This window comes from Ambystoma mexicanum, chromosome 5q (genome assembly GCF_040938575.1).
Source record: "Ambystoma mexicanum isolate Mex_15411 chromosome 5q, UKY_AmexF1_1, whole genome shotgun sequence".
NCBI lineage: Eukaryota > Metazoa > Chordata > Amphibia > Caudata > Ambystomatidae > Ambystoma > Ambystoma mexicanum.
In genome coordinates, this window is record NC_090933.1 from 1,279,995,965 (window position 1) to 1,280,006,776 (window position 10,812).

General features: G+C 48.3%; 1 protein-coding gene across 2 annotated transcripts in view; it reads right to left on the reverse strand.

The window, feature by feature from the left end:
- The window catches only part of LOC138498038 (microtubule-actin cross-linking factor 1, isoforms 6/7-like), a 530,795-nt gene that overhangs the window by 183,348 nt on the left and 336,635 nt on the right, over positions 1-10,812 (reverse strand). For both annotated transcript variants that reach the window (XM_069621876.1, XM_069621877.1), the window contains exons 20-23: positions 9,355-9,552; positions 8,799-8,927; positions 6,464-6,634; positions 2,045-2,200 (exon numbers count right to left, since the gene is read on the reverse strand). In XM_069621876.1, the coding sequence (XP_069477977.1) occupies positions 2,045-2,200; positions 6,464-6,634; positions 8,799-8,927; positions 9,355-9,552 (654 nt within the window). The remainder of the gene's footprint in view (positions 1-2,044; positions 2,201-6,463; positions 6,635-8,798; positions 8,928-9,354; positions 9,553-10,812) is intronic.

Here is a 10,812-nt window from a genome sequence, read left to right on the forward strand (position 1 = left end):
CTGCAAACATTCGACAGATCATCGTTGGAGCCAAGATCCCTATAAAGTGCATCCTGCTGAAGACCACACTGATGACCGTTGCAGCTGACCAGCATTGCCTCCAGCTATGTCCCTGTGAAGCCCTGCTCCTCTCTCGTGATCGCCAAAAGGCATGTGTGGGTGCTTCAAGCTCAGGACTGGTGGGAACAACCTGTTGTGACCCTGCTTGAGGATCCATGACTGCTGAGCATTCAGGAGTATCCTTGGACCACTCGGGTGGACTTCCAGCTCCCTCCTGGACTAGCTCGCTGCAGCCACCTTTCCGAGTTCATGCTTAGGACTTTGTAGCTCTCCAACTTGTGTAACAAGACACCTGGTCATACAGTTTTAGCGGAAGCCATGCAGGGCCTGCTCCATTGTTTGCACGAAGTGGATCACATGTCGCCGGACTCCCGCTGTAACTTGTCTTCATCATGTCCTGGAGGTCTGCTGAGGTCGTCTGTTCTGTGGAGGTCTTCATCCTGTCGTGCGAAAGGTGTCCAGCCGTCCGAACCGCAACCCTGAACCCTGGTCCCGCGGACAAGCCAATCCCAAAGCCAAAAGTGACATTTGCACCTGTAGCCCCAGGAGCTCCCTCGACTGGCTACAGCACAGAAATAAGGGGGCCTAGCAGATTCAGGAACCCCCTGAATTGGTTGCTGAGTTTGTATAGCTATCTCTACCTATATCCTATATCTCAGATTGACATAATAGGTGTTGGGATGGTGCGGGTGAGGGCGTCTTATCGGGAGGAACCTCGAAGGATGGGACATAACTGAACGCTCCTCCTGTTCTGCCGGGCCCTTTTGCGGCGACGGACCCCAGGCTTCCTCTAAATTCACCATCAGGAAGGTTGCACGTTTCATGGCTGTCATCTGGTTGTAGCTTCGCTCTTTGGACCCCTAATTCCTGCAGCAGCACTCTCTGCTCACCCCATTTCCCTGCTAAAGAGGCTCACCATCAAGGCCACCTCCTCTCTGCTCTTGAAAGTGGGTCCTTTCTGCGACACCCCGAGAGGCACAATGGGTCTATTCTGATCCCTTTCCCTCTACTAGATTCCTACTCCTTCTTGCCATGTCTTCGCTCCATCACCTCTCCAGCTGAGGCCACTTAGAGGCAACTTCTGACAGGGTCCATTTGGAGCCACACTGTTTGGGGACCCCTCCAGGACTCCTAGGAGACCAACACAGGAATGCTCAGCCGACGGGTAAACCTCAGTTCGGATGTACTATTTCTATCAAGTCAATGAGCTTTCGTTGCCATTTCTGGTCCGTACTGGTGCTGCTCCCGCCTTTTGCGACAGCATGTTGAACTGCTAGGTTCCCTCCACAGCCCAAGGAGGACTCCAATCACACCAGATGAATCTGTTGCAGTCGTGTGCTGGTACTTTCAAGTGATGTGTCATGTCCTCGTGTTGCCATGCCGTCAACTGTTAGGTGTGTTTTGTTCTCATGATACTGCGAGAAGATTGCCCGTATGTAGACCTACTGTACTCTACTATTTGTTGCTGTGTGGTGGTAGTGGTCTGTTTTCTTTGAGTATGTGTTTTCTGGTTTGATGCTGCATTTTGCTTTGTCTTTTTGGTGCTTTGTGCTTGATAGTTATGGGGTGATGCTTCTGCTCTTTGAAGCTGTGCTGTGGTTGTGTGCTTTGAGGGTGTTGATTATGGTGTTGCTAAAGAGTATGGTGCTGTGCTTTACGTTGGTGCTTCTATATTTTGAATGCTGATTCTTGCTAGGCTTAGTGATTGACATTGGGTTGATGTGCTCTGGGGTTCTTGGGTATGGTGTTGATGAGCAGTTTTGTGTTGGGTCTTGCTGGATGTTTGCAAGCAACGGTGGTGGTAATGTTCTTACTTTGGCATGGTGTTGTGGTGCTCATGATTTCTAAGTGTGGTGTGTTGCTGGGCGCTGATGTTCAATTGTTGCTTATACACCAACCTCACATTACAATGATGCGCACATACATACCTTGCACGGTTTTCTGCATATACACTGAATGTTTGTGTTGCTTCGCATACACTGACCTTGTGCTCCTGGATTTGGTTGGTCACAGTCTCGAGCACAAAGCTGGGAGGCGGCAGGGATCCAAAGCTTTCTTCGGTCCGGGCGATCCACTTGAGCAAGTCCTGAACCGTGCTGTGGAACTCTGTGGTTACGGTCAGCCCTTCGGTGAGGCGCACCTTCACAGAGAGACACAAGCCATGGTCATAGACTGCACCAGCACTGACACATTGAGCAGTGTGTGATCACATGTCTACACAACAACCAGCAAGAATGAGCAAACAGCTGCGCATCCATGCAGCGATGCAGACTGCCATGCATACCTCCAAACACCAGGGTAAAGGGATATGTGGTATGCACTGGTGTGGGAGCACAGTAAGTAAGGAGTGTCGGGGTGGGAAATACACTGGTAGTTTATGGGAGGTAATTCAATGAGAACTATGAGCGATCAACGGGGGAAGTCACAATGGACGCAACCTGAAACAGGGGGATAGTGAGTGGCACGTAAGCGGCCAGAAATTGACCAATCAAAGGAATTATGGTGGAGAACAATTTAAAGGGACAATTATGTGACTGCTTCTGGGCAGTGAGGTGGACAGAAGGGTGAGATGTCTCCCATCCCAATAGAAGACATTGCATTGATTTGAAGGTGCAGAGGTGTCTGCATGTCAACTAGGTCTGCGAGGGCTAGGGCAGAAACAGAAAAGTTACAGAACGGATTGTACATAATAGACACCCATCATGCAGAGGGGTGCGGTGCGAATGAGGGCATGTCCCGCATTATATAGAAATGAAAGAAAGACTATGTTCAAGACATGATGAATAGACAGAAGGAGTTAAACCCACACTTTGTGATGCAAGCTTGAGTGAGTGGAGAACAAGAGGGATTGGCTACAGAGATGATGACAGAAGTTATCCAATAGGGAGTGCTGGGAGAAGAACAAGCTCTGCGTATTGAACAGGGGACCCCCACTAAGCACTGACCTGACATGTAATGCAGGTGAATGGTACTGCGATTAAAGCTAATGGGCGGGCGGTGAGAAAAGAAATGTGAGGTGAATTTAATGAAGATTTAGGGAAAGCAATGAACGGTGGAATGGGTGAGCTGAAGTCCCCTGTAATTTCATGTCCACCCGACACATCTCAATGCCACAACCCACCAACTGAATAAGCCATTCCTTTGGGACAGTGGGTTCATTTCTCCTCTGGAACTCTTCCTATTTCTGGAAGGGTAATTCTGGTTGTGTGTACTGTATGGCTCTGGCAAAGGCCCTCTTTTCCTCACCCTGCACCGTCAGTCATCCTCCTTCAGCTCTTTTCTATGTTTGTAACTTAGACCGACCTTGGTCTTTCCTTTCCCAGCATGCATCAATTCCTACTCTGATCCAATGCATCTTTAGATGTCTTCGCAAGGGACACATTCACTTAACAAGGTCTGGATCCTAAGACCAGACACCCCGCACCTTATAAACTCTCAAAACCAGTCTAGCCTCATCTCAAGCATATGCCACCAGAGTGACTGACTTGCTCTTTCTGTAATCAGATTGACCAAACCTAAACATGGTGGGCATTTTGCCTCTAATGCTCAGTGTTCTCGTTGTGAAAAGCTAGAAACGGTGTTGTCCAATCACGCCAACTTGTACAATTCTCACACAACCAGTCACTGACAATTCAATGAACTCACTGAACTCGGGGACAACAGTCTCATGCACAACCTGCTCGACCTGCACAACTGCAGGGTGATGTGTTGGGATGCACAGAAGCATTGTACAGCCACACACATGCCGTCCACCGCACTGATCCATGTGTCCATCAAAGCCCAATGTGCTCCTGTGCCCATCACAGACAGGGTCCGGCATCACAGGCCTGGAGGCTTTACGTATACATGTGCAGGTTTGCACGAGAAGCCAAGTCTGGAGCTTGGACGTCATCTTATTATCTATGATTAGAAGTAAGGGCCTTCCATGCTCTCGGTCCAAATTTCCAACACAACAGCAATGCAAACAATCCTGCTTGCAAAGACGGGATACGGCACAATGTTGTTACACCACCAGTATATTTTTATGACTTTTTTGCAGAACATTTTTTCAACGAAAAAAGTAATTGAAAAATATAGGGTGGTGGGTAAGGGAATATAGGGGTGGGTAAGGGGATATACGGGAGGGTAAGGGGATATACGGGTGGGTAAGGGGATATACGGGTGGGTAAGGGGATATACGGGTGGGTAAGGGGCTATACGGGTGGGTAAGGGGCTATAGAGGTGGGTAAGGGGCTATAGAGGTGGGTAAGGGGCTATGGGGAGGCTAAAAGGATATATAGGTGGTTAAAAGAATATAGGTGTGGGTAAGGGTAGATGGGGTGGGTACAGGGATATACGGGTCGGTAAGGTGCAAAAGGGGTGGGTAAGGGGCTATAGGAGTGGGTAAGGGGCTATATGGGTGGGTAAGGCGAAATTCGGGTGGGTAAGGGTATTTAGGGGATATGGGGTGGGGGAAATAGGGAGTACATAATAGTGTAGGGGGCATTGGGTTGATGAGTCTTTTTTATTAAAACAGTTTCGAAAAAACATGGAACTGCTAGAAGGTGACCGTCACTGAAGAACGGAAACCAACGCAGTTCACTAGGGACACCCCCACTGCACTACTAGAAGGTGACCCTCACTAAAGGACAGAAACCAACGCAGTTCACTAGGGGCACCCCCACTGCACTACTAGAAGGTGACCCTCACTAAAGGACAGAAACCAACAGTTCACTAGGGGCACCCCCACTGCACTACTAGAAGGTGACCCTCACTAAAGGACAGAAACCAACGCAGTTCACTAGGGGCACCCCCACTGCACTACTAGAAGGTGACCCTCAATAAAGGACAGAAACCAACGCAGTTCACTAGGGACCAGTGACATCATTTAGGGGTCACCAGGGGTCGCCGCTGTAACCCCAGAGGTCTCCCTTGCTACCCCTAAAACACAAAAGTTGTTTTTCTATTTTTTTAATGTAAGCTCCTGGGCTGTGGCCAGCGCCATGTGAGTCTTGGCTTTCTTGTTCAGGTTTATTAAAAAAAACAGGGTTCTTATACACCTCAACTCAGCCTGTCATCCTTCGGAGGTCGATAAATGAGTACCAACACAGGTTGGGTGATATTGTATGTATATTTGGTCTATATAAAGCGCTTATGCGTAAGTGTTATATAAGAACACATCATTATCATTTGGCCTTGGACATCTACCTTCCTTTACAGTCATTTGGTAATATGGGCCTATACACACTGATATTATAATTATATAATTGTTCTTTTATAACGCGCTTAATAAAGGAGACATGTTTCTAAGTGCGAGCCCGGGATTCGAACCTGTGTTGGTATGCATTGTCTTGCTTCTAAGACACACGCGTTGCCCCTCCGCTATCCTCCCAGCCTATTAACGATACATATGGTGATCCATTCTTGTATGAGCTGTTTATCACATTGCAGTGATATCGTTATCATATTTTGCGTAGTGTACTTAGGAACACTGCTATGTGATGCCACTGTCTGTTTTGTCAAGGGGTGAAAGGTTGTTCCATCGCTTCCCGTGATCTCACTTCGGGGTGGGAACAAATGACACCACTTCCTACTCCAGGCTTCGAGGGTCAGATCCATGCTGGGGTTCGACCCCTCATTAATATTCATGATACATTTGCATACAACGATTCTAAATGTATGCACATTTTTCCTCATGAATATTAATGAGGGATATCCTGAAAACCCATCAGGATTCTAGCCCTCTTGGCCTGGAGTTAGACAACCCTGATTTAAAGGTTCTACGTAGCGAGTCCCGCACCAATCCACAAAATCCAGTTCGGAGAGGAGACCTGGAGATCTGCTATTTTTATGAAGTTATAAAAATCTAAATGATACAAATAGGGCACCCCAAATACATCTGTGCCATGGACATGTGGCCTCACCATTTTATGACATTAATGATCCCACAATTCCTTGCTCTCTCCTCATTCTACTATTATTTCTCACACCTGAAAAGAATTCAGGATTCCCTCTCCCTCCCTGTCATGGGAGGACCAGAAAGAAGATGACCTGGCAATGTCAGATCAATGGGAGCACCCGTGCACCCCTGTGCTTCTGGGATCTCTACTGCACCATCCGCTTTGGCAGAGCAGGAAGGCATAGGTTTCACCTACAGACAGCAGCGACGACTACTGCTGCTGCTGGCGGTGGATAGTCTGGGGCTTTACTTCACTGCAGGGAGCGATCCAAGGGTGGGAGCGGGGTGGGAGCGATCTTAGGGTGGGAGCGATCGTAGGGTGGGAGAGATGTAAGGGTGGGATAGGTATGCATTTTAGATCATTTTACTTGCGTGCCACACAGGAATGATCTTGTCCCCCCCCCCACCCACATCATTCAGAGTCACATGGGCACCATCAGCCTACCTGGCTCAACAGATACTGACCTTCCTATCCTGGATCTTGCTGTGCACCGTCTCCCACTTCTGCTCCAGGATCCGGAGGCTGTGCTCGGTGTTGGAGCTCCGCGGGGTGGGGCCGGTCGCCAGAAGCCGCTGGAGGCGGTCCCTAACGCCGTTGTACGCGGGCTGCTTGGATTCCATTTCCTTGCACAGCTCCTGGGAGAGGCAAGAAGAAGAGTGTGAAGATGTAGCCATCCGTCATGATGCACCTCAAAAGGGTATCTGCTCCGGGCATGGAAGCGCGCTTAACCTGCTACCGCCCTGCCATTATTCTCAGAGATAAGGAGCCCTCTCAATGAACTCTATAAAACGAATTAACAGATCTTCAGTTATCTTTATTAGGTATTATTACTTCCTAATAAGGACCTGGGGTAACCCTAGAAGGGGGTACGGTCATTCCTGACTTCTATTCTGATGGGTCTTTAAAACTCTGCTGTCGATTTCTAGTGTTTCCTCCTTGCATATTACCTGTGCCCATGATGCATTGCGTGCGCTTGCCTGCCCCCATCCCCCTCGCCCCCCAGGAAATGAGTCAGGCCTCGTTATCATTCTTGAATGTGTAAGATCTCACATTCGCAGCAAACCCAACCTGGTCGCATGTCTCTCAGCACGCGATCTTCAGGGTCTCTTTCAGCTCGGTGGACTCTCCTGTGAAATGCTGCGGGAAAGGCGTGCAAGCCTAGATACGAGTGTGTAACCGTGCAGGCCTTTAACATTAATGCATTTGCTGTTTTGTGATTCCCATCAAGCACTTTGGGAATATATTCCAAGCGGATCGGTATACATCATGAAAACCCCAGCTTCACTGAGGGATAATGCCCACTGGAGCGAGCCGAAAGATTAGGGGCAGAACCAGTTAAGGGCTCAAGCCTTCCATTCATAATTTTGTTTGTGCGGGATGCTGGTTTTCCTGGGCATCAGGAGCATCTGCCCAGATGTGGGCCCCTGCTCTGCCGCCTCTACTGCTCCGTCACTAGGACTTCAGCACAGCGGCAGGTTTTGCAGCAGCGCTCTATTTAGCAGAGCAACACAAAATGTGGAACCTCAACCCACCCCTGCAGGGACTAGGTGGCGAGGGGTTGCCACATTTTGTTGACTCAGCCCGGGCACTGCCAAAGCAAAGGCTGGCCCTGGGTGGGGGTGCAGAACCACCCTCACTGAATCCCCAATCCAAGGCAGGAGAGATGCTCAGAAATAACTCCTCATTAATCAAAGGTCTGTCAGAATATTTCACCATCTGGGACAAGTTCTTTTTCCACAAAGTAAAAGCAGGCATGGACAGGGGTGATCCTATCACTATTGTAACCCTATGTGTACAATGAGCCACAATGCCCCTCGAAAGTTTATTTTCCTTGTGTATGAATTTCTAAGAACATGCGTGACCCCTGCAGCTTAATTCTCTAGGATTACTCACTTAATGCATTTGTTTCCATCATAGTACATACCTTATCCTTGTGCGCATGGGATTCAAAACAGATACAAGCGCCAGAAAGACTATGACTGGGTAACATTTGTCTTCCGGGCTTGAGAATCTGTTTAAATTCAAATGCTATACATGGCCTAGCTGATCCAACCAATAGAGAGACCCAAAATGATAAGTGCAAACTAGATGCTTTTTGTCATTAAGGAAAATCATGTACCTACACTCTGCAAACGTAGCAAAGGATTGATACAGCTGGAAGTTCAACAGATATCAATACAAATGCATCTTCTATGCAACCTTTTGTGGGGCTTCGACCTTGATGATGTGATTGAAGCTGCCTCATTTGAAGCCATCAGCTTCCTCAACCTAGTTCCCTCCTTGTCCTTAAGGCGTCTACCGGGCACCCTTAGAGACATTTGACATTTCTCACAGTGTGGTTGCTGGGAAGACAACCAATACAAACATTTGTCTTTCTTGAAATGTTTACCACTGCATGTAGTGCACCTCTCAAAAAGAGAAGACATTTTACTCTAAGGAAAGTGAAGGAAAAAGGTTTGTGGAGAGGGAAACTGGAAAAAAGACTCATTACCAGTACAAAAAAGACCAGTTTAGACTGTAGAAGACAAACAGTTGAACAAAGAAATTATTTTTAGAAATTGGATTAAAAAGGCAAATGAAAGCTTGAAAAAGCAGAGCTGGTCTTCCAAGATCTTGATTGCACAGGTCAGAAAAAGGTCTCCTCTATAACTGCCAGTAAGGGACATTCTGGGCTCTTTAAATTATTTTCACAATGCTTTCTCAAGATCACAGATAAGCACTGCTCTTGTTACCTTGGAGATCCAAATGTCGCCCCTACTGCATGTACAAAACAAGAATAATTGCCATCTTGCACCTTACCAGGTGGGCAGAGAGCTTCTCCTTGGTGGTTTCGGGGTGACTCCAGGCCGGTTTGGAGACCGAGAGCCTGATTTCCACATTCTCCAACCACTGCACGAGATCAGTGAAATCAAGCGTTACATCCTGCACCTAGAAAGACCAAAAGGACCTTACATGTTAGAGTGCTGGTACCAACACCTGAAGCCAAGTCTGAATCTCTACTAGGCCAACAGGCCTGGCAAATGCTTAAAAATACCACTAAACCCGCAGGGCAAGTTCCTCAGTTTACATACTCGACCCAAAAGAAATGCACCCGCTCCATGGTGATGGGTGACAAAATATTTACCATGGTATCTGTAAAATGGTGCATGTCACCATAACCACACATCAAACAGAGCTTGTTTGCAGTAAATGTCAAATAAAAGTTTCAGACATTCCCATACTCACCAGCAAGGTTGATTACCATGCACATGGTACTCACCCTTCATAAAATCTCCTTGCCAATGCGAGTGGGCTAGTAGATTTTGCTAGTCCCATCTAAACCCCTCCTGACATCAGTTTGGCCCAGTTCATTTACCTGGCCAAGGTTGTTTTCAAGTTCCATCTGTCTACGCTCTGTCTCGCTGTGTAGAAATTCCCACCGCTGGTTCAGCTGCAGGAGGCTGGACTGTAGGGTTTCCGCATTATCACCAAGGCTAGACTGCAGCAGGCCCTGGCCAACTTCATTCACGGACTCCAGTGTCCGCGCGTGGGACATGACATCATTTCGCAACACCTGCCAGATAAACAGTAACACTGTAACATCGACCGAGAAGGCACGCTGACCCTGCAGCCTTCGCGACACTGTCCATTGTGAAATATTTTGAGTGGAATGTGGCAGCTCGACATTGATTTTCAGGTGAAACTCTGATAGTTCAGTGACCAACCGACCCAACTAGGAAGCCATTGTAAATTCAGCACCCAGTCAGGCCACACCCGCTGCCCTGGGAAATACCATGCCTTGTCTACATCTCCCCAGGTTTTACTCATTAACAGATCACTATAATGAACACCTGCCACCACCCAGTCCTGCGTGCTATCTCAACACCTGGAATTCAGAACACCTGCCACCACCCAGTCCTGCGTGCTATCTCAACACCTGGAATTCAGAACAACCCCAGGACATGCATAGACCTAAAACACTACAGATGTCGATACACCAATCTCAATCGGTAAAATACAGTCCAGTCCATTCCATTACTCCACAGTGATGGCAAGTTCCCAGCCAGAGATTTCAGACACATGTTATGTGGTACAACCTGACTATACTCTACCACTTCCCCACTCCCTACTGTAGCACTTCACACCCTCACTATACCTTGCCACTTCCCCACTCCCTACTGTAGCACTTCACACCCTCACTATACCCTGCCACTTCCCCACTCCCTACTGTAGCACTTCACACCCTCACTATACCTTGCCACTTCCCCACTCCCTACTGTAGCACTTCACACCCTCACTATACCTTGCCACTTCCCCACTCCCTACTGTAGCACTTCACACCCTCACTATACTCTACCTCTTCCCCACTCCCTACTGTAGCACTTCACACCCTCACTATACCTTGCCACTTCCCCACTCCCTACTGTAGCACTTCACACCCTCACTATACCTTGCCACTTCCCCACTCCCTACTGTAGCACTTCACACCCTCACTATACCTTGCCACTTCCCCACTCCCTACTGTAGCACTTCACACCCTCACTATACCTTGCCACTTCCCCACTCCCTACTGTAGCACTTCACACCCTCACTATACCTTGCCACTTCCCCACTCCCTACTGTAGCACTTCACACCCTCACTATACCTTGCCACTTCCCCACTCCCTACTGTAGCACTTCACACCCTCACTATACCTTGCCACTTCCCCACTCCCTACTGTAGCACTTCACACCCTCACTATACCTTGCCACTTCCCCACTCCCTACTGTAGCACTTCACACCCTCACTATACCTTGCCACTTCCCCACTCCCTACTGTAGCACTTCACACCCT